Genomic DNA, 23,909 nt, shown 5'->3' with positions numbered 1-23,909 from the left:
GTTCAGCAGCAGGCTGTTCTGTCAGGATAGTCAGTATGTATTTCAGGAGCCAATTATAGACATATATTGTTATATTTGTTGTTGTTATACAGCTTCCAGGAGAGCACAAACCTCACACCACTTTGAGCAGTGCCAGCCACCCTGCTGCTACTGCTTTTTGAAAAGGGCATTTCTGATGGGGGTGATAAAGTGGGGTAATACCCCTGGGCCATGCAAGCCTTCCTGTACTGGTGTTAGTGTTCCTTCTGAAGTGTGCTCATCTGGAATCATGTTTCAAAGAAGCCTGTACTGATACCTTTGCCAATGCTGCGGGTGGGGGGGGGCAGTTAACACTGTCTGCTGTTAGGCACCCACTAAGAAACTGTGTCAGCTCTGAGCCAGCAAATTCTCTGTGAATCTTTTATAGGGAAGAAAAGAGGGGGCAATTCAGAGCAGCAAAGTAGCTAGGCCATGGCTCTGAATCCCGCACCCACCATTCACTGCAGAGGAAGCCCAGGGAGTCTTAACTGCCTCCAGCCTTAGACATCTGTGTTGAGTACCTGAAGTTAGGTTTGGTAAACCATGCCAAAAAAAAAGGCAATGCTTGGCACCTTTTGCCAGCATCCATTTCTCTGTGATTGTGTCTCTGTGAGCTGCTCTTGGCTTGCGTGAGTGCGTGGGTACTGGTGAGTATTGGGGTGCTGTGGAGATGCAATTGTGCTTTCATGTGGAATTTGGACCACGCTGGTCCCCTAAGTGACTTTCCACACACCAGGCAAGGAACTCCACTTTGTACTGAACGGTGCTAGAAGAAATAGACGGTCTGATGATACAGCACAGTGAAGCCTTGGATCCAGCTGCTCTCAGAGGAAAAGAGGGCAGAGGAAAGCTTGTCTGCCTAGGCTGAACTAAGCAGCTTTCTCTGTCCTTGCCTGTGGAGCCAGGAGTGCAAGTTTACAACATCAGGGCAGCAGGAGACTGAGAGAAGGGGATGGAAAATGCTGTTGAAATGGTTGTCAAAGTTGTGAGCCAAGGTCAGGCTGTGCCAAAGAAGGCCAGGCTTTTGAGGATGTGCCAGATACAGCAGCAGAGATAGCTTTGGAAGAAGACCCAAGATGAGAGACCTGCCCTCTGCAGGAGGTATGTAGTTTTGCAGTGCTCATGCTGGGTAGGGGAAGGAGGGGGAACAGTGTGACAGGTTCTTTTGAGTGATGGCCTTGAATGGCGATCCCCTTCTCCCTGTTCACAAAGCACAAGTATCTGGCCTTGCCCATCCTGCCAAGCTCTGACATTCCCTTTCCTGTGCGGTTCTGGGAGCATTGATTAAAATAAGGCTAAGATCCTAGCGTGTGAAATGTGCAGATTGGCCAGCTGTTTGTGGAACCAAATAGGATGGGTTTAGGCTGAAAGAGCAGGGCTAGAGCATGCTGTGCCACACTGGGCAGTGTGGGCCCTGTTGTTAAGGTAGCCTTGCTTCTAGGAAATGCTTCCAGATCTGAAGAGGGAGTTGCTGGTTAATGTTATATGATTCCTAGATGCATTTTAGTCTCTCATTCCATTAACATGTGAAGCATGGCCATCACACCATCAAACCAAGGAATCCTAGCAGCCATGGTAGAAAGCGGCTAGAAGGATGGAAAGATGAACCAGTTCTAAATCCCTCATACCTCTGTCTGTAGCAAATCTGAATATGCCCCCCCTCCCCCACGCCTTAGCTGCAGCGGGAATCTAGTGCCGCTGATCACAGGACGGGTGGTGCTTGTTTACCCGCACCCTGCCCCTCCTGACAGGGACCTCAGTGACCATGAGAGGGGCTGAACTCTCTGTGTCTGTAACACTGGGGCCCCAGCGTAAGCAGAAGCTATAGCTGATGTTATTTGCCCATACCAGTAGCTGATTAACCCTGCTCTTGTTCTTTGTTACAGTGACCCCTGCAACCCTGAGGTCACTGCTGAGCTGAGCAGAAGAGGGAGCACCTATGTAGGAATAGGAGGACCTGAGCTGTAACCAGTCCTTGGAGCACTGGTTGCCGGTGCTGCTCCTGGAGCATTCCAGGAGCCAAAGCGAGTGTTTGGGCCAGAGGGCTGCCTTGCAGCAGACTACATAATTCCTAGCAGAAATAAAGCTGCAGGAGCAGAAGTATCATAGCACTTAGTTTCAGAAGATGCTGTTGTGTATCGAGGCAAAGGTGGCTGTTGTGTTCTTAGATGGTCTTTTTACCAATGCCATAGAGACCTTTCCCTTTCCTCTGCCAGGGCTGTGTGGTAGGGTGGCAGCAGCTTATATGCTCCTTATCGGTATTCCTGCAGGCTGCCAGCCTTCCAGCGAGGTTGTGATGATAGCCTGTAAGGCTGTACACCGTATGGTGTGTTGGACTGGCAGTAGTTTGTAGCTGGGACTTTGCTTTTTTTTTTTTGTGCTCAATAAAGGCGATTTATACCATTCATCTTTGTATTGTGTGCTTTAATATACCATCAGTGCACCTGTGCATCATTGCTCCACAGAACTCACACGGCTTTAAAATGTCCCCAGATAAAAGCATACTGCTACATTCAGGGAATTAAAAAAACCCAAACAAACAAAAAACCCCACAGGCAAAGGAAGCATCATTATCTGACTGGAATACCAGCTCCAGGTTCTTCCAACTTTAAACTTTGGAAGATCTTTATGTCCTTGCTTTGCCCAGACTAATAATGTGTTCAGAGGGCATTCAGTTCAGCTTACGAGCTTCAGTAGTGCCAGAACTCAGACGGATAGTGGTGCAAAGCTTCCTCTCGTGATTGTTAGCTGGACACCTGGCACCAAGCAGGCTTGAAGGTATGAGAGTGATGGCTGCTGCTCCTGCCAGGAGTTTGAATTCCTCACAAGGTCTTCCCAGGTGTACAGTTTATGTCTGGGCATGCACTGGGTAGGGCTTGGTGACCCAAGGAGGAACTGGCAGCTGAGACCACTTAGCTAACTGCAGTGAGCTGGGATGTTAAAAAATGGCAGAGTCCTTAAAATGTTCTTGCTCAAAGCACTTAGCTAAAGGCATCACTTTGGTGCAGCATTAATGGCCTTTAAGGCGTACCCCCTCTGGAGTTGCAGCTGGGGCTGGTGAGACCACTGAGTGTTGCCTAGACTGTACCTGAGAGGCCTGGAAGCGGCAGGATGGCGTTTCCTAGCTCTTGGTTGCCTTTCTTGACAAAAGTGAAGGCAGTGCTGCTATGTGCAGCTCCAGGACAGCACTATCTTGTAGTAGAAACAAGTGTCTCTAGGATTCTTTCCCTCTAACAGTATCTGGGCAGGTCCCATGGACACATTGGAAGGTGTCCTTCCACCGTGGGAAGCTTTATGGCAGGATCCCTGACTTGGCCCATGAGGGTGCCATTAGGCTTTTATCATTTGAATCCCATCTTCTCAGTGGGATGCTCTTTTACCAGTAGATGTTATGGTCACCATAAGATGTTTTGGTCAGAGCTGTGATACTCATCCAGGACAGATGCTTATGAAAGACTCACTACCCCAGGCAGGATGGTGGTGTAAATGCCCTGCTGCACTGTTCACTTTGGTGTTGGCCAGCTAGTTCATACTAACACAGGCCTTGAGTACCTGCCTGCCTGTATTTTACATGGTTTAGGACAAGCTCAGACAAGTGTGGGGAAAAGTCTGGCTCATTTGCTGGGTGACAACTGCAGTAAAGGTTGTTTGAAGTTTTTCATTTGTATTTCCAATGCAAGCAGACATCAACATGCAGGATGCTTCAGACTATTCCAGCCTACCTGATTTGTTTCTATGCAGGGCAATACCTTTCTTCCTCAGCCATGATTCCTTCCTCAGAGGGGGTTATGCACAGGAAAATAATTGTGTTGAGTGTGTATTTTTTAATGATCTGGTAAACTAAGACCTCCTTCCTTTCCTTTCTTGTAAGTCTTTTGGTGGAACTGTATGGGGAATGTTCTCTCCAGGGTGGGTAACACACACAGACCAACTGCCAAACCTGTTATGTGCTCAGTGGCTGAACTTGTAGTTTCCAAGTCAGGACAAGAACTACTGACAGCCCCGATTCTGGATTTCTTTTTAAAGGGGGAGACATCGGTTCATGGGACTGCTGCAAGCCCCAAAGAGGGTAATGAAGAGGGGTCAGAAAACGACCATGGAGTGCCTTCGTCCAAAAAGATGCAGGGGGAGCGTGGAGGAGGAGCAGCTCTCAAGGAGAACGTGTGTCAGGTAGTGTCCTTGAAGAAATCTCTTTGAAACTTTACCGCTGTAATGTGTTCTTGTGTAAGTTCTGGGACATGTTAGTGTTCCAGGTAGCCTCAAGGTGCTTATTGTAGAAGCTCTTTGTGCTTTGAATTGAGCCTTTCCTCTGCGATTGCCTCTCCTCCTGCTAAAGTTCAAAGATGTTAGGGAGACGTGACCAACATAGCATTCATTTTAGCCGATGCATGGTAGCAGGGACTGGATGGCAAATGGCAGTGGTGATGCACAAACTTCCTGAATTAACTGACCCAAGGAAAACTTAGTATTTTTCCGCAGGGGTCTCTGCTGACAGTGCTGCCCAGCATACGGATTGTTGCTGTCTGGGATGAGCTGGGGAAGCAGGTTGCTCAGAGTTGACGATGTGCTTCTTTCCCTGCAGATCTGCGAGAAGCCAGGGGAATTGCTGCTGTGTGAGGCGCAGTGCTGTGGTGCTTTCCACCTGCAGTGCCTTGGGCTCTCTGAGATGCCAAAGGGCAAATTCATCTGCAATGAGTGTTCCACAGGTACAGATGGCAGCTTTTGTGAGCGCAGAAGGACCGGGTGCTTGCTGCGTGCTTACCTGGTGCTTCCTTCGCTGGAGTGCCTGCAGTAGTGCCACTAACTAGCTCTCAGTCCTCTTGATTATTGGTTTGATGTTTAATCATGACTTTCTAATTAACTGGTCTTACTGTTGATTCAGGCATGTGGGTGCAAAGAAGCGAATGTCTGGGATCTGGTGGGAAAGAGAAGGGGAAATTCTTATCTGGGGCTAGGGAGAGAAGGCCGGTAGACAGGATGAGTCTGGAGCGGGCTGGAAAGGAGGGAATGTCTAAGTAGGGTTGTCGATTTTTGTTTTTCTTCTTACTTTTTTCTGGCCTGAAATCACAACTATAATAATATTTTTTTCGATCTGGAGTTTTATTGCAGCTGCAGGCAAAACCAGCCTGCTGCAGAGACCTGTGCTTTGGGATAAGTACAGCAGGCTGGGAAGTTGTGCTGTGCTAATACACAGCCGGGTGGAAGTGTCAGGTCTTCATTTAGCCCTTCTATGTGACTGGTGTTATATCTGCTGCTTTTTCTCCAGGGGTCCATACCTGCTTTGTGTGCAAGAGCTGCGGGGAAGATGTAAAACGGTGCTTGCTGCCCCTCTGTGGGAAGTATTACCATGAAGCATGCATACAAAAGTATCCACCTACGGTCATGCAGAACAAGGGCTTCCGATGCTCCCTGCACATATGCATGACTTGTCATGCTGCTAACCCAGCAAATGTCTCTGCATCTAAAGGTACTGAAATCTTCTAGGGTGGTCCAGGGGATGCAGTCAGAACCGTTTTCTTTGTTTCATGTCTACTATGCAGTTACCTGGTCCACTAGCCCTTCATGTTGATTTTCTGTCCTTGCCACAGTGCTTGCTGTAGCATTTGCTGAGGAATAGCTTCTCTCAGGGGAGTGGAAGGGATGGCGTAGGTATGTGAGGCTGCTGCTCATCAGCACTCCTGATGGTCAGACATGGCAACTAAAATGTTCTTGTCTGTCCAGACGCTTGGATGCCTGCACGTCCAGCTGCTGCAGACGATGCCTGCTTAGCAGCACTGGCTATCAAGGCAATGGCATAGAGAGCAGCATAGTAGAAACTACGATGTTGTTCTAGTTCTCCTTTTTTTATAATGCAAACTCTCATCTTGCAGTAGTGACACCCTTGGGGTAAGCTTCTCAGGCAGACATTTGTTTGAGCTGTTTGCAGCAATACCTTGACCTTTATCTCACATGATTAAACTTAAAACTTTTGTGTGATTGCCTTGTATATTTGCTTCTAAAGCTGCCTTTCTTTAAATCCTTGGTATCTTAAGACAAGTGACAATAAGACCAGCTCTATTTTTATTCTCAGGGTCTGTGTTAAAGTTGTCTTTTTTTCCTACATATCAGTATTTGGTGTAGAAGGCAACACTAAGGCCTAAAGCCCACAGCCGACCATTTGCGTTGTGTTCCTCTGGCTGCTGCTTCTCAGTGGTCAGATTTATCCCTTTCCTCCCACCTCTTTCCCCTGTTAATAGTCTCCTGTGAGAGCTGAAAACAGGCTCTCAGAAACCTTGGATAAATTAGGCCTGTAGGCAATTCTGAATTCTCCATTCTGGAATTCCAGGGTAAAATCTGATAAAGTGGAGAGGCAAGTGCCGATGTTTTCAGAAGCTACACGGATTGGTTTCATTATGTGCAGCTTGGAACACTCCCTCTGTAATTAGTGTCTGAGCTGATTTACTAATCATTTGTGTATGATAGGAAGCAGTCCCAGTCTGTGAACTCTTGAACTGTTTCTGCACAACATGCAGGAGATTTTTCACTTCTAAATAATGCAACTGTGTATAAGTTATATACAAATATATATAAATGTAATTTTATATGTATTTTGTTACATTAAATAATTTCATAGGAATCTAATGAGTATGTCATGAACGGTCTATAAAAATTTAAGGTCAGTTTCCATTTCCAAAGATCACCTATGATTGCTTGTTTTGAGCTTAGTTATCAATAGAGACTAGTTTTGGGAGGAAACAAAGTATCGGCCTCCTTTAGAGGTTCACTGCATTTCTGATATGTTCTGGTGCTAGGTCGCTTGATGCGCTGTGTTCGATGTCCAGTTGCATACCACTCCAACGACTTCTGCCTCGCTGCTGGGTCCGTGGTCCTTGCCTCCAATAGCATCATCTGCCCCAATCACTTCACTGCACGGAGAGGCTGCCGCAACCATGAGCACGTCAACGTCAGCTGGTGCTTTGTCTGCTCAGAAGGTGAGATGGTCTGTGCTGGGTCCCCTGTCACCAAGCAAGGCCCTGAAAAGAAGTCACTAGAGCAGGCAGAAGTTTTTCCCATCCATTTAAGTCTCAACTTCAGGCTAGAACTTTTTCTGGATCCTTAGAAGCGTTCTTTGTGTAGCACGAGTAGGGCACAAGCTGTTGAAAAGGGTTTGCGGAAGAGCATCATGCCCTTTTCTCAGGTCTTTCTGTCTGGACATGTGGAGTCCAGGGCTTCTGCACAGTGATTCTGATAAACTCCTCCTCCTTTTCTTTGCAGGGGGCAGCCTTTTATGCTGCGAGTCGTGCCCGGCTGCATTTCACCGTGAGTGTCTAAACATTGAGATGCCAGAGGGAAGCTGGTATTGTAATGATTGCAAGGCAGGCAAAAAGCCACACTACAAGGAAGTAGTCTGGGTGAAAGTTGGGCGCTACAGGTAGGTGAAGATAGAACAGACTTGTCCCCATCCCTTCTTCATGCAGTGCTCATGGTGATTGAGGTGAGAAGCTGCTCCTCTCTGCGGGGTACAGTGCAGTAGCCTCTGACTGTTTTGCATGCATGTAGCAGCTGGTAAAATGCGTGCTTTCCTCTTCCGGTAGCCTGTTGTCTTCCCACCATCCTTGCTGGTAGCCCTCACACACTTTTTTGCCATGTCTCCATGCAATAGCATGCTTCTGAGGTGGTTGGAAGTGGGGAAGCCAGAGGTTTCATCGGCCCTTTCCTGTGTTGCAGGTGGTGGCCAGCTGAGATTTGCCATCCGAGGACAATTCCTGTCAACATCCAGAAAATGAAACATGACATTGGCGAATTCCCTGTGCTATTCTTTGGCTCCAAGGATTACTTGTGGACCCACCAGGCCCGTGTGTTCCCTTACATGGAAGGTGATGTCAGCAGCAAAGACAAGATGGGGAAGGGTGTGGATGGCATATACAAAAAAGGTAACTTGTCTTCATCCAGGGAGGTACATGTTCTGTTTCTCTTCATTCCCATTTGGAGAAATGGTATTCTTATAACAGAGAAAATACCTTTTTAGAGCTAACACTAAATTAAATTTGCAGAATGAGCTGCTGCTTATCTAATATCCAGTGCACCCAGAATGTTCGTTGGTCTGAGCTCGCAGAGAAGGAGAAGGATGTGCAGATCTTGAATGCTTCTCCAGCTCTGACATAGCTGCTCTAAATCTGAGAGAGCTGCTGCTCTGTCAGCTTCCCTGTGTCTAATACAGTCATTATCTGTATATAAAAATGCACTTGAGGGTTGTGAATGCAGCTGCCTGACACTTCTGCCCAAAAGCAGGCAAAGCTAGCTGACAGTTTGGATGCTTCGTCACCCACAGGCAGGTCCCTTACTGTAACTCCTGTGACTGCCCTACTGTATTGGCCTTTTCTTCACCCTCCTCCAGTGAACCTCTGCCTCTGAAGTACTCAGCCAGGGAGGTTTGCTTGTGGAGCTGCGAGCACTGGGTGGACACGGGCAGCCCAGCTCTGTGTGAGCAGAGGGAATTCCTCGTAACACACTCTTCTCTCACTTAGCTCTTCAGGAAGCTGCAGTAAGATTTGAAGAGTTGAAGGCACAGAAAGAACTGAGGCAGCTTCAGGAAGACAAAAAGAATGACAAGAAACCTCCTCCCTACAAACACATCAAGGTGAGGGCAGGTGTGTGGGGGGGCCAGGTGTGGAAGAGAACTCTTGAGCTATGGGTGCAGGTGATTTACAGGTATACAGAAACATATCTACTGTTTGGGCAGTGGCTGCATTTGAAGGTTACTTTGGTCCTCTTGGCATCTTCAGTCATCCTCCACAGAAAGGATTCATGTATGCACAGAGCTGTATGGAAGCTGGACACTAGTAACAGAGGTACTCTGATTTACTGGAACAGATCTGGACAGCTCTGTGCTGTTACATGTCAGTTGTGTGGTCTGAAGGAAATGTCTCTCTACCTTGGGGCCTTAGGGAAGAGTGCTAGTAATACACAAGTACTGTGTAATTACTGTAGTAATGCTCAAGTACTGTGTGCTACTGATGGCAAGGTGGGCATCCCAGGCAGTGCGAGACAGGAGATGGTCAGGGTGCAGTGGAGCAGAGCTGTGGGGAGGATGGTAACCCACACTGGAGCTTGGCAGTATCTTGTTTCATCTCTGCTATTGTTCTCTATCTTTTTCTGTATCAGTTGGTGACTGAACAGAAATACTAAAGCAGATGTACGTGTTGGAATATCAGCCCTTTTGCTGAGTTTTGGGGAACTCTTCATGTTTAGGGCTGTATTTTGAGATAGAATTGGAGCAGCAATAGAAGTCATACAGGTGACTTGAGGTGACTTGAGAGGAGAGCTGGGGCCAAGCGGCTACATTTGCTTGTACCCACCGGAGGTGTGGGTCCAGACCAGAAACCCAGTGACTCAGGGACTGTGTTCCTCTTTTCATTGCCTCTGTCTGCTCCTTCCATTTTTTATGTGGCAAACTATGAAAGCTTAACTGATTGCTGGCATTTTTTGTTTCTAGCTAGGATTTCTAGGCAGGCAGGTATATCCTGCATGAGTTACTCTACAGTGTAAAGAACACAACTCAATGCTGTGGCAGCAGTACGGGCCAGGCAGCTCCACTGGAGGAAATACAGTTTCTCATTATAGGTATTTTTAAGCCTGTTTTTGGTCGCAACATGAAGGAACTTTGGAATCAGTTTGGAGCCTTTGAATTACCCTTTTAATATAAACAGTAATGGCCATGGTCATTAGCCATGGCAGCTCTTCTGAGGTTTGGGTTTGTCTTTGTGAAAGCTGTTTGTCTTTGTGAAAGCAAGGCAGTTTGCAGGAGCATATGGTGAAGTGGAGAGGGCTTCAGGGTGGAATGGCCGAAGCTGGCTGTGTCTGCTCCCATCCTGGCCTTCTAAGGAGATCAGCACCTCGGATCCCGAGGAGCGACAACGTGAGAGGCTGCTGCAAAATACACTTGGGACCCTTCATCACATCAGGGTTGTGGCTAGTCCAGGCATTGCCCTGTTTTGGAGCTGGTTTTGTACCAGCAGTGCCTCGGAGAGTAGGGCAGGCCTGCTGGGCATGCGTGCGTGCTGAGAGGGGGGCATCACGCTCAGACACCGTGGGCGCTTGGGGTGGCAGTGCCAGAGCCAGAAAGGGCACCTCTGTCTGCCCGGTGACGGACAGTCCTAATCCTGTGAGTCTCGTCACTTAACAAGATGATGAGCTAACAGTCTGAGTAAGAGATGGAAAGCAGCAGAGGAGAACGCAAGAGTGACAAGGAAGGTCGGAGGTGGGAGGCAATACTAGGAGGAAGGGGAGACTATGTGTGTTGAAGAGATTAATCTGGGGGTTATGCAGGGTTTGCTTTTAAACAAGGGAGGAGGATAAGGGCTGGGCCGGCTTCTGCAGGCTACCAGCACAGAAACTTTGCTCTGTGGGTGGGACTAGATAAATTGTGTGTGGGGCTGGAATAGTTTTGCTAAATGATCCTCTCCTTTCGTGTTCTGGGAGAGAAAAGGGAGCTGATGGTATTGGTTGCCTGGGCAAAGAACAGCAAGGAGCTTTTTTCCAGTGTCTCCAAAGTCCTGACTCTCTATTGCCTGCCTTTCAGCGTTCGCTGCCTTTAACCAAAACCAAAGGACCCTGCTCGTGCCGCAGACATGCCAGTCGCTTCTCCACCTGGTGCTGTACTCTGCTTCCTTCCGGAGCGGTTTTTAGAGAGCTCCTTGGCTTAACTCTGAGCTCCTCTTTGGGCCTTCCAACCCCAGCCTTGTCTGGTTTTTCTTTCATTTACATCTGCAGGACAGTTGGGTAGGGAGCTAACTGCTTGCGGCCTGGTGTGTAGGTAGGCCCTCTGTATTCTGTCACGGGCATGCCAGCCTGGTTCTCGTAGTGACATCTGAGAGCACAGAACAGCTTGAAGGTAACAGATTCAAAACCCAGGGCTGTAAGGAAAAGCTAAGGAAAAGGACCTGGCACTCAGAGGCTGGAGAAGGTGCTGTTTCACGCAGAAAATAGTTTGGTGTCAGTCACAGGTATGGTGTGCACCCAGCGAGAGCGCTGGGCCACCTGGGCTGGATGTCGGCACAGTGGTCATGGGAGGGGGACACTTGGCAGCCTCTGCCCGCTCCAGGGTCACAGAATACACACTGCACTAGTTGATGCTAATGGGAGACCTGCATCCTCCTTAGCTCTTTCCTCTAACTGTATACATCTTGAAATAGTGTGCCCAGAAGTACATATGTGCTTGTACTTGTGTCCTTGTGCCCCTCACTGTAACTAACTTGCACTGCAGCCTATCAGCTCGTAGGCAAGGGTTGAGTATAGAAGTGACTCAGGATAACCTGTTGTTCTTAAGAGCTAACATCCTTCGTGTGCATTCAAGGTGAACCGGCCAGTGGGTAAAGTGCAGATCTTCACTGCAGACCTGTCTGAGATACCACGTTGCAACTGCAAACCAACAGATGAAAACCCATGCGGCCTGGACTCCGAATGCATCAATCGCATGTTGCTCTATGAATGCCACCCCATGGTCTGCCCTGCTGGGGAGCGCTGCCAGAACCAGTGCTTCTCCAAGCGGCAGTATCCCGAGGTACAAATTTTCCGCACGTTGGCGCGAGGCTGGGGTTTGCAAGCCAAGACAGACATCAGAAAGGTACATACTCTGTTTCTGCATGTAATTTTCTCTTGCCACTTCTCTCTTGCTCAATGTTGGTTTCAATAAATCAGAAAAATTACTATCTTCCGTAATTTGAAGAAGACTTTTTGCCATAGAATGCCATTTAGGAAAGAAGTGGATGAGTTTAACTTCTCCAGTCCTGACAAGACTGTTTTGGCTCAGCCAACCAAGAAAATGGTTTGCATGTTGATGTTCCACAGGGTAAGAAAGATGATTGCTCGATCTGTCTGCTTGTATGGACAATGAGCTTTATGAGTACACCAGAACACTATCCTGAAGACGGTGGTCAGGATTTCCACATGGGGAGCAGTGATTATATCTTGCCCCATTCTTGAATAGCCAGGCTTTTCCAGCATGAGAATCTTGTATCAGAAACTGAAACCAGGGCTTGGCTCTTACAAAAGGGTAATGTCTTGGAGATGGCTGTTATTATTGCTGAAACTGGTATCTCCGGCTAAAACACTTGTGTATATTTTTTTAAATCTAGAGAATAGTAGTTCTGTGGACAGACGTCTGTGCTGAATGAAGAAGGAAGAATGGTAAAGCAAAGAGAACCCCAAAGCTAAGAAAGGGTGAAGTGAAACAGAGGACAATTAGCATAGTAGGAGAAGAATGTCTGAAAAAGGAGTAGGGACAACATGCTGTGGGGGAAGGCTTGATAGCAGAAGGAAAAATGTGAGTCCATCCTGTTTAGGCTTTGCTGCCTGCTGTGATATAGGTTAAAGGATCTCTCTGCCATTCCATGAGCCTGTTATGTTTCACTTTCAGTAGACAGTCTGAAAACAGCAAAACTCAGTTATTTAATGGAGGCACCTATTAGCCCCAGTGGAGCAGAGCTGGGGTTCCCTTTGATGGTTCAAGTATGGTCTCTGCAGTACTTCACTACAGGGGAACTCCACGGATTCACTGCAGGAGCAGGTGCCCTAGGTGTGCATCATGCTGCTCAGTGTGGTTGGTCCCCAAAGGGATATTGTTTCCAGCTGGAATGCAGTTATGCAGTGCTTTGAGCTTTACAGCAAAGAGCTGTTCTTGTGGTTTACTTTTATGCTGTCCCTGAATGTTAATTCTTTCCATAGCACAAAGAATAATCTGATGTCTGTTGTTGCTTTATTTAATTTATTTCAAGTTATTTGTTGAGCGTGTGAAACGGATGTATGATTCAGGGCTCCTAGTGAAGATTATAAGTCAAGCTGGCTGCAAAGCACAGAGGAAGATTTTTATGAAAAGGTTTCCACAACGGAAACAGGAACTAAGTTTTAGCTCAAAGGTGGATGTCCCTCCATCCTGGAGGGAATTTGTCTTGTCTTATCAGCTTGTTGTTTTCTCTCTGGCAGGGCGAATTTGTTAATGAGTATGTCGGGGAGCTAATTGATGAAGAGGAGTGCCGAGCCCGAATCCGCTATGCTCAGGAGCATGACATCACCAATTTCTACATGTTGACACTGGATAAGGTATGTAGAAGGAATTTCTCTTGCCAGGATCCTAGACAGAAGTAAAATGATTGCAAGGAAGGCATGATAGGGGTCTTCTCCAGCAAGTAAAAAGGTGCTAAGAGTTGCTGATGAGCTTGGTCTGCATTTCCAGTAAAGAGAAGATTAAAAGAATGGACTTTACGTGCAGTAGAGAAGTTTCAGGTTAGATACTAGGATTAGGAAGAGAGTCTGAACCGACCATTGGAGTTTGTTCAGAAGAGGTGAGGCAGTTGTCTGAGTGCAGTTGTCTGAGGATTGTGGATCCTGTTTCAGCGTAACAGGGTGAATTGTAACCTCAGGGCCCTTCCCAGCAGCTGAACCATGGGGAGTCCAGAACTGGGCTGGTGTGTGCCAGAGAAGACATCAGTCCTCAGGTGTACAGCTATCAGGTACAATGAGACCCTCGTTTAAGTTCAGATCCCAGGTCTTGCTGATCTAAAGAGGGGTGGAATTTGTTACACCCACAGACTCCTCAGTGAGTCCTGGAGGCCAGGTTGTCGGTGTGAGCTCCTGGCTTTCAGAGGTAAGTAGTTTTGTGAGCTGCTTTCCACACTTTGTCACTCAACCTTGGAAATGTTAGAAGGAAACCATGAAAGCAGGCATGGGAGGAAGCTGTTGAGTGTGGGACAGGATAATGGAGCTGCTTTCTGGCTCTCCCATCTTCTTGCTGGAAATTCACACTGACCATACCTTGTTCTCCTTGTCTGGCTGATGGGCAGGAGCAGGGACAAAACTAAGTGTTAACATCTCCTTCATTATTACAAAACCAAATCTCAGTTGCAGCTGCTCTCTCCTCTCTAACAAATGGTAGTGTACTGTACAGAAGTGTACCTCACACGTTACATACTGTTCCTGTTTTCCTGCTATATATGGACATACAAGAAATAGGAACTGGTATTTTGCTTTTAAGCAGAAGTCGGGGTCTGGAACCACAAGTGCTACCTTGGAAGTGTGCTGGTGTAGTGTTTATCCAGTACTGACACCGCAGGGAGAGCTAACTTCACAGAAAGCAGCGGTAGCACTTTCCTGGCTGTTCAGGAGCCCATGTGTCTTTGTATAGGAAGATGATGTTGCACAGGAGACTGTATTGCTCTATGATCTGCCAGCCCCGACCAAAGACATCAGTGTGTGGAAACTGTTTGGGTGTCTGTTGATTGTCCAGCAACCCTGCGACAACTGTCATTTACGCTCGGTTAATACACATGTATGTACTGAGCTGCTTTGCAAGCGTCATCAGATGCCTCTATTGTCATACTTTTCACTACTGATTAATGCTTTCCTGGTATGCTGGTACCTGGGCTGCAACGGCTTGAGCCGTTGACATTAAATGTGTTTTTCTGGGTTTTTTTTTGCAATTCCAGGATCGAATCATTGATGCTGGGCCAAAGGGCAATTACGCTCGATTCATGAACCATTGCTGCCAGCCAAACTGTGAGACTCAGAAGTGGTGTGTGAATGGCGATACTCGAGTTGGGCTCTTCGCAATTGTAAATATCAAAGCTGGTAAGGAACCCCACTCTGTCAGTACTTGCAGTTAAAAGCGTGGGAGTGTTTCTGTAAGGAAAGGGGAGGGTTTGTAGCTCCTTGGGAAGGTATTTAATTTTTGTTTTCACATAGGCAATCATGAGACTTTACACCAGCACTGACATAAAGAAATACATATATCCATGGTATAAATGGAGGTTCATAGTTCTAATTTACAGGAAATGGAACTAAGTGTGCTACAGCGTGGGGTTGAATGCCCTTTTTGGCTGTAGTATGTAGTAGGAGTGTGGGGTTGCACTGAATTTTCAATCCACACAGATCTATGGGGAGATTAATAGTTGGTATTCTTGTGTAGCTGTGACAGTCATTTGTGTCATTGTATTCAAAAGTGCTTTTACTTCAGCAGTAAGACATTCTGCCCCATAGTTCATTACAACTTGCTTGGTTTTGATCTGCTTTTGTGCCAGGGACTGAGCTGACTTTCAACTACAATCTGGAGTGTTTGGGAAATGGAAAGACTGTTTGTAAATGTGGTGCCCCAAATTGCAGTGGCTTCCTAGGAGTTCGGCCAAAGGTATGATGCCTCCTTTAAGCTTTTGTTCTTCCAAATCACCTCTTTGCATAGATGTGTATCATTTGTTGCAGAGATCTCCGGAAGTGTAATCCGGTTTCAGTGCGGCCATGAAAACATTGCTTGAGTTGAGTTGCATATCCAAGTTTTCATTCTGAGAGCGTAGATCTTAGACCTGAATTATTAGAGTTGCTATAAATAATGACAGGAAGTTGTATTTTACAACAAAAGAGTAAATGAAAGATTTTTTTCAGAATTTTCTGCTTACTAGCATGACAATTTCCATCACGTTAGAGGGGCAAAGGACAGGCATGGGAAAGACTTCCATTGTATAACTAAGAAACCACAGCTCAGCCCATTTCCCAAAGTGAAGGCCTGAGTAAATTGTGAGCATGCATGGAAGGCCAGCAAACTCGCATTCCTTCAGACTTGGAGTTGCTTTAGAGCCAGAAGGCTTCTACATCACCGTCTCTGCTGCAATAAGAAAGTTCCTGGATTTTTTTTCCTCCTTTTGGTTAAGTGACTGAAGAGCACACATCAGACAGGAATAAGAAATTTGCCATATCTGTAGTAGAAAAATCACCAGCTTTTAGAACTCACTGACTTTTGAGAGCTTCATGTTGTAACTGTAATGGTGCAGTAACAGGAATTGATCTAAATTACCTTCTTGTGTGAGCTGGTTCTCAGTGGGAAAAGGAAATAACAGGAGCAGTTGGCCGAGTTCCCAGCTGTCACCAGCTAAATCTATGTCTCAGCTGTTGGTTTGTTTCAAGAGCTTCACCAAATCAGCCTGTAATCCATCTGCTCTGGCATGTGGATACTGGCAGCTTGCTTATACACAGTTAAGGGTTAAAAGCTCCAGCAGCGCAGTTGTTAAGCCGAGTCAATGTATAGGGAAGGTTTTGTGAATTCTCTAGAGAGCTTAGTTCTGCAGAAAAATTAACTTATGATTAAAAAACATTGTTGTCTTCAGAAGTTGACAGATGAGGTGAATTACACATCTGATGTATTTAGTTCCTTTTTGGGTTGCGATGTAAAGTTCAATTGATTTTGTGCTGCTCCTGTGTTATTCATGGCTTGACTGTCATTTTTACCCTGAAATTGCAGGTTGCGTGATGGAAATCAGAGAAAGGTGTCCTTTAGTTGGCATTAATGTTCCATTGTGATGCGTGAGACCACTCATTCCATCTTGATGAGATGGGCTAAGAAACAATACTCAAGAAAACAGTACCTTGGGTTTGGGGTTTTTTTTTTTCAAATTCCTCCCACAATAGATGCATTTTTAACCTTTCTGAAGATACAGCAAGACAAAACTTCCGCTGATCATACTCAAGTTCACTCTTACAAGTGACCTTTCTAACTGGGAGTGTGGAAGAATGCTTGGGAGTCTATTGTACTGCAGTGAGCAAGTGGGAATCGCTTAGTCCAGCTGTTAGACCTTGCTTAGACATTCAAATTAGCTGTGAAAGGTTTTTCTTGTTCTCTTTGTAATTAGATGGCCGAGGTAATAGGCGCTGAGAATAGGTGGAATAGTTTAGGTGGAGTGATTTCACTCCTGCATTTTCAATGTTAAGAAAGGCCTGACTTGTCCCTATTGTCAATGGGAATAATGGTATGAAAACAGAAATATCCACATGTGAAGGGGAAGGAAACAATCAAGAAATGTAATGCCCTGGTGGCAGGACAGCTGTGTAACCACCGCTGCCGGATTCTGAAATTGTAGGTCTGGAGACAAAGGTTTTTAAACGTTTTGGTGTTTTTGTTTTTAATCTTGAGAGGAGAGTGATGAAAATAGTGCAATATTTATGCAGAATAAAGGATGCAAAAATCGCCTCATAGGTACCGTCTCAGCACGCAGAGATGTTCTGCATGGAGAGCGCATATTTGGACACGAAGATATGTGGAAAATGGCATCAAATTTAGCTCATGTCTGTTTAGATAAACTAAACTGATAGTGCTTTGATAAGGTCACTGACTGGGGATAGGAAGCATCGTCTTTGTGGAGTGAGTGTCTGGTACAATGGGAGGCTTAGCCTGGAGAGGATCCGTGCTAGGGAGTTAGAAGTGGTCTGAGGACCTAGCTTGAAGGGGGGGACCTTAGAGGAAGCCGTAGGCCAGAGAAGAGAGCACTTAAGCCATTTAGATGCCAATCTTGGGACCAGTTGTGGCTATTTCCTTGCTGCCTGTAACACAGCTGTTGGAAGCGTGGTAATTTAACTGTATTGATGACACAAAGATGTCATCAGTGTGGGAGAAGGAGAGGATGGGGCAATTACAAAAGAATAACTGAGTATAACTGGGAAGGGGCTGGAGTTCAGTCATTCAGCACGCCAGAGTACTCACCTGGAGGGTAATAGCAGAAACAAATCTGCAACGAGAAGGTCATCACTGAGCAGTCATGATGGAGAAGGAGCCGTTGTGCAGTTCAGCCGCCACAGGACTGAGCTGCTGTGATGATGCAGCTGTGAAAAAGGCAAATGCAGGCAGCGCTTTGGGAGAGATTTCTCATTTTCTTGGAGAAGAGTTGATGTCATTGTATACGGCCTGTGAGACATCATATGAGTAGCGTGCTTAATTGTAACTTGTGTTTGGGAGAAATAAACTCAGTAACGGCAGAGAAAAGCCGTTAGGAAGGTTGGAGGTGCAGACTGTGAAAGTGTTTGGTTTGTGAAAAGAAGAGTACATCCCGGTGGTTACTTCAGGGAGAGGGAAAAACTGCAGAACAAGAGCAACGTTGATGCAAGAATAAATAGGTCTAAACCAATCACAAATAAATTTAGACTGAAAATGAAGAGAGGAGTGAGGAACATCAAAAAGTGCAGGAAGGCCTGGGAGAGACTACTTGTGAGAGTCACGGGTGCAAGGAGACCCGACTGCTTTGACTGAGGACCTGAAGAGCCTGAGAGAGTGGCACAAGCTCAGCGACACCAGGCATCCCCTGGCTCCTCATTACACTGTGGCTAATTGCATATATCACATGTTTAACCAGGCTTTGGTACAGGACTCCCAGGCTCTTTGCAAAAAAAAAAAAAAGAGAACTATTTGCTGTAGTAAATTCATTACCAAATACTCAGAAGCACTGTAGAGATGCTACATATGTTTCAGGTACGGCTGGCAGCAGGATTTTTATTTGCGGGGTTTGTAATTATCTTCACTGTAGCAGGAAGGTAACAGATGGAGGGGGCAGAGACCTGCATTAACTGACGTTGTCTCACCTGCAGAGCCAACCCAGCCTCACCGAGGAAAAGTCGAAGAAGCTAAAGAGACGGCCGCAGATGAAGCGCAGGTCACAGGCGGAGGTGATGAAGGAGCGAGAGGACGAGTGTTTCAGCTGTGGGGACGGAGGGCAGCTAGTTTCTTGTAAGAAGCCAGGCTGCCCCAAGGTGTACCACGCGGACTGCCTCAACCTCACCAAGAGACCTGCAGGTCAGTGCTCCACACGGTTGGGCTCTGCTTGGGTCATGGCATTGGCTCAAGGTGTCCCAGGCTCTGCTCACCACATTGCACTCACTTCACAGCATCTTAAAATTTAGAGAAGTTTTTCTCACTTGAACAGACCTTGTGGCCTAGATGACACAACCCTGGTTTGCACCCCACTGTGACTGCAAAAAGATGAATTGATTGCTGAAGGGGGAGCTGGTCCTTGCCTAAGAAATGGTGCTTGTGAGCTGACCCCATCCTTGGGGCCTGGCAGAGGACAGTCCCAACAATAGTTGAGGTATTGGTTCCTCAGATTGGCCGTGTTCGCAAAGTTGAAGACAATTGAGTGAATTTGTAGGAGTTAAGAGAAAAATGTGTTAGGTGTCTGAATAGCCATGAGTTCATTGTTAAGAAAGAGAATGGTATCAAAGCATATCCTAGTTTGTGTTGAAATGAAATTTGAAATAAAAAGAAAAAATATTGAAAAAGTACTTCTAGTTGAGTGCAGGGAAAGAAATAGGCTCCCTGTATGAGTGATAGAACAGTTTCTAGTTCGTTAGTAGCTCGGGGGTGTAAAATAACATCTATTCGAGGAAAAGATTTAAGTTGCATTTAAAAGTCTTTAAGGAGAGCTGGTTGAGGGGAGTGTTTCCTCTGTTGCTGCAGTTTGTCTTGGTTACTAAAAGAGTTCCTGGGACCTTTAATGAGTGTTCAGGTTTAATCAATGCTCAGAAAGGGAAAAAATGTAACGTGAGTCTTGATAGGCCAGTTAGCCCGATATCTGCCAGGCCAGGAGGATGAAAAAGCTGATATGGGATCGTGTGCCTAAAGAATTAAATGGTGAGAATATAAACAATACTAGATAACAGGTTTTTAGGTAGAATAACTCATCAAACCTAATTCAGGCGTTTTTGTTAAGATAATAAATTTGGTTAATAAAAGCAACTGCATTGAAATAATTTATTTAGGGGCTGTAAATCTTTTTATTTAATACTGTAAGCATTGTCATAATTAGAAATTCTCTATGCACCTCTGTACAGTATTTTCTGAACATACCGGAGGCAGGCTGAGAAACATGGAACCAAGTGGTCCCTGAAAGTAACTGCCAGGAGAGTCACTGCGACAGAGCGTTTCTGTCAGCGCACGTGGGGGAGACAGAATTGGGCGTTCAGCACCTCTAGCTGTAATTTGGCAGAACGTGTAGAAGGGGTAGTAGCATATTTTGTAGATTACAGAAATTATGTGTGTGCATGTGTTAAGTTTTGGGGAGAATAGGGCATTTATACATGAGAGCTTGGATTGCTCATTGAACAAACGCTGTAACAGAGCAATGTGAAAGCCAACAGGAGTGCAGGTCATTCCTATGGAAACATCATCATTCAGGGTGAGGGAGTCCCGAATATCACCTTTCTACCCATTTTTGTGTGCTAAGACAGGGTGCTGTAACATCCTGGCAGGTTTCCCCAAGCTTTAAAGTCTCCAATAAAGGAGAATCCAGCATTTAGCCTGTTCCCCTGCTTTCTGTTTGAAAATTTTATCCTAACAGCCTGACTTGAAAAAACAAAGGATTGCCATCTCTCCAATACCCATTTTTTTACACACTGGCAGACTGTTATCTCCTTAGTCCTTTTCCAGCTTAAACAAACACAGCCTCTCTTTGCAGCTCTTATTTTCTAAAATTATTATTCTTGGTCTGCTCTGGACAGTGTCCCACCTGCCTACATGTTTTTTGAACTGTGGCAACAAGAATATTTTAACAGTATTGCAGCTGAGGCCTTGCTAACACTGAAAGAACAGAATAATTATATTTTGTGTTTCACATAAAATATCTCAGGAAATGAGAATTGACTTGTTTTTCAAAAATAACTTTTATGTTTATGTGATATTTGTGATTTGACTCATCCTTGAGTCCTCTTGTCTTGATCCTTTTCACATATTTATTTTATTTCTTCCTCCTGCAATCCTGCTTTGCACTGGTCTTTATTTAATTGCACTTTGTTGATGCAAGAGCATCTGTCCAGTTTAAATTCTGAGCCTGTCTAACCAGATTTTTGCAGTTCCTCACAGCCTTGTTGTTATCTACCCATTTCTGTACGAGTATTTGCTGTTCTGCTTCCAGGAATTTAAATTAAAATACAGACTAAAATAAACTCCTGAAGGACGTAATTGGAAATGCCCCCTCAGTTTGCCAGAAGACCATTAATAGCAGTTTTCTGAGAATGTTTTTCAGCCAGTTGTAGCCATTTTTACACGTAGGTTGTTATTTTCATAGCTCACTCCTTAGAGTATCATACAGGACGTGAAAGGTTCAGCACTTTTTACTTCAAATGTTTCTTCTGCCATGGGCATTGCTGTCGAGTAATTGGAATTTCCTGCTTGTTTGCATGTTACTAATTGTGTGATCTTACTTCCAAGAGCTCCTCTGCTCCAGGCTGTCTCTGGAGAGGCTGCTTATTCATTAGGCCTTTTATCCTGTCAAAGACCATTAGAGTAGTTTGATAGGATTTATCCTTCCTGCAACATATTGGCAGGTTTTGACTTATTTTCTTTTCCATTCATACAAATGACCTCTTATAATAATAGTCCCAGAGTCTTTTTGGTGGCCAAAGTGAGTGTTGAGTGTGGCTTTCTGGGTTGCTGACAGTGCAGGGGGAGCAGCGACAGCCTGTGCTGTGGCACTGCGAGCCCAAAAGAGGGAAAACCACGTGTAGTGTTGCATCCCCGCTCTGAAAAGGGTGCTGAAAAATTGGAGAAGATGCAGAAAAGCGGTGTACGTCTTTTGAGACCGGAACAGAAGCCTTGGACTGGCTTCAAAGGAGGGGAAAACATGCAACATGTTGTCTTCAAGCCCAGGGGAAAAGCAGCGTGAGAGAGGGGAATGGAAAGCTGTAAGTGCATGGAGAAATGCCCACAGCTGCTCAGTGCCGTACAGTCGCGCTCTGTTCCAGCCTCCCTGGAAAAGAGCTGATAGCCAAAGCCACAGACGTGTGGGCTTGGTTCAGGGAGGCTGGGAAGTGCTGTGGCCCGGCTGGTGTCTACGGCTGCCCTCCGTCATTGCTTGTGTTCTGAGCACAGGCTGGCCTGTGCGAGGGCTGCTCTGCAGGGAGCTGCTCTTCACAGCAAGGCAGGGAGCCGGGGAGGGCCATGTGAGTATGGGGTGTTGGGGGAGCATGGAGGCAGGAGGTGTATTTGGAAAGGCAGGCGTGCTGGTCCTGTGGTGAGAAGTCAGGAACTCAGCATCGTCTATCCTGGGTGCAAATGGTCTCACTGTTCCTTGTGTCCACAAACTGGTGAGAAGTGTTTGGTAGAGACGGTGGCAGCCTTGGCTGGGGGAGCAGGGGGCTGAACCAGTGAGGTCATCTACAAGTGAAAAAAGCAGCAATCTCTGAAGTGTAATGTTGTTTTTTTGTTCCGTGATAGTGTTGATACTGATGGCGAATAGATTCAGCATGGACATGGAGCTCCTCAGGGAGCAGCTTGGCTTTGTGTTAAGCAGTATTTTTATCATGGCCATACACAGAGGTTAAGGAAGATGCCTTCGGGTACAGAGACAATGGAAACTTACTCCCTTGTGATCACTGCCCGCCCTCTCACTTCTTCTTTCTGATAAACAGGAAGGGAGGTTATTGGCCCAGAATTAACAAAGACTTAGATGAACCTGACGAATCTACTTAAAAAGTCCATTGGGTGTATTATACACAGATACCACTGTTGTGGTCTGTGGAAATCAGAGCCACAGAGATGTGCAAGCTGGGGGTGTCTACTCTTCTCTAGGCACCCATATTGGTTAGTGTCACGCTGGAGCCAGATGGGCTTTTGGTCTGACCTGGCGTGGCTTGTGTTTGTCATGATTATCATTGCCCTTGTTGCTTCTGGGGATGCAGGTTCCTGTTAACTGCCTGTGAAGCCTGGGAGCTATGGGAGAAACTGAGGACATGTAGAATTGTAGGGGAGTATTACAGGGGTGTTCCCCCTCTCCCTTGATCTCCCTTTGCAGCAGGCCTTGTTTCTTCCCCTTGTACCATTCCTAAGGTATGTCTTTTCTCCTGTGTCTGTGCTGCAGGAAAATGGGAGTGCCCGTGGCATCAGTGTGATATGTGTGGTAAGGAAGCAGCTTCCTTCTGCGAGATGTGCCCCAGGTCCTTCTGCAAGCAGCACCGGGAAGGCATGCTCTTCATCTCCAAGCTGGATGGACGTTTATGCTGCACAGAGCACGATCCCTGCGGGCCTAACCCTCTAGAGCCGGGAGAAATTCGTGAGTATGTTCCTCCCATAGAAGCCCTGGCTAATGACGAGGACACCCAGCCACCGGAGCAGCCGCCTGCAGACACAGACCTGAGTGTTCAGCCTCTGGACAGCCTACCTCAGTCTGTGGCCCTCAGACTGCAGTCACCAGAAAAGCCCCCCGCTCCCCTAGCGCTGAGGCTGCCGCCGACAGACAAGCCCCCCACCCCCCTAGCCCTGAGGTTGCAGCCATCAAACAAGCCCCCCACCACCCTGGCCCTCAGGCTGCCTCCACCAGACAAACCACCCGCCACCCTGGCGCTGAGACTGCCACCGTCAAATAAACCCCCCACCACCTTGTCACTGAGGCTGAAGCCATCCAACAAACCCCCCACCACCCTCTCGCTCCGGCTGCAGCCTTCGGACAAACCTCCCACCACCCTGTCGCTCCGCCTGCAGCCGTCGGACAGGCCCCAGGCTGCCCTGTCCCTAAGGCTGCAGTCAGAGAAGCAACCCATCATCGTAGCGCTGAGGCCCCAGCAGCCCGATAAACCTCCTACCAACGCAGTGCTGTGGCCACTGGATGAGTCCTCCAGTGATGCCTCGCAGCCTCATCTGTCGAGCAAATCTCCTCCGGGAACTCCACAGTCGTCCGATGAGTCGCTTGTTACTGCTGGTGCCCTGCAGCTCCAGCTGTCGGACGAACCTCCTGCTGCCCCTGGGGTTTTGGGGTTATTGGACAAGTCCCTCATTGACACCAGGACCCAGCAGCCTGAGCTGCTGGATGAGTTCCCAACAAAATGCCTGCATCCTCAACTGTCGGACAGACTTCTCGCCACGGCGGGGACCCTGCAGTCCCAGCTGGTGGATGAGCTTCCTGTGGCCGATCAGCTTCAGCCGTTGGACAAAGCTTCTGCTCAGAGTCCGCGGCCTCAGTCTGTGGAAAAGGCTCCCAGCTCTGTGGTGCCGCAGGTCCCAATATCGGAGGTGGCTCCCGGTCCTGGGGTGCTGTGGCCTCTGCCCATTGAAAAAGTCCCCAGCTCCCCAGTCTCACGGATCCTGCCCATGGAGAAGGCTCCTGGATTGGCTG

At 46.9% G+C, this 23,909-nt stretch overlaps 1 protein-coding gene across 1 annotated transcript in view; it reads left to right on the top strand.

Moving 5' to 3' along the window:
* Positions 1-23,909, top strand: part of NSD1 (nuclear receptor binding SET domain protein 1) — a gene marked incomplete at its 5' end in the record, with an annotated part of 42,066 nt that overhangs the window by 16,875 nt on the left and 1,282 nt on the right. Inside the window, 13 exons of the mRNA XM_009574766.1 lie at positions 4,045-4,188; positions 4,601-4,724; positions 5,285-5,485; positions 6,810-6,989; positions 7,273-7,429; positions 7,726-7,931; positions 8,526-8,638; positions 11,354-11,623; positions 12,982-13,098; positions 14,481-14,622; positions 15,072-15,178; positions 18,397-18,601; positions 22,659-23,909. The exon at positions 22,659-23,909 is cut by the window's right edge and continues 12 nt beyond it. Coding sequence (XP_009573061.1) covers positions 4,045-4,188; positions 4,601-4,724; positions 5,285-5,485; positions 6,810-6,989; positions 7,273-7,429; positions 7,726-7,931; positions 8,526-8,638; positions 11,354-11,623; positions 12,982-13,098; positions 14,481-14,622; positions 15,072-15,178; positions 18,397-18,601; positions 22,659-23,909 — 3,217 coding nt within the window. The remainder of the gene's footprint in view (positions 1-4,044; positions 4,189-4,600; positions 4,725-5,284; positions 5,486-6,809; positions 6,990-7,272; positions 7,430-7,725; positions 7,932-8,525; positions 8,639-11,353; positions 11,624-12,981; positions 13,099-14,480; positions 14,623-15,071; positions 15,179-18,396; positions 18,602-22,658) is intronic.

This window comes from Fulmarus glacialis, unplaced genomic scaffold (genome assembly GCF_000690835.1).
Source record: "Fulmarus glacialis isolate BGI_N327 unplaced genomic scaffold, ASM69083v1 scaffold19213, whole genome shotgun sequence".
Classification (NCBI taxonomy): Eukaryota; Metazoa; Chordata; class Aves; order Procellariiformes; family Procellariidae; genus Fulmarus; species Fulmarus glacialis.
Note: the sequence above shows the minus strand (reverse complement) of the source record. Positions and strands in the feature narration are given on the sequence as shown.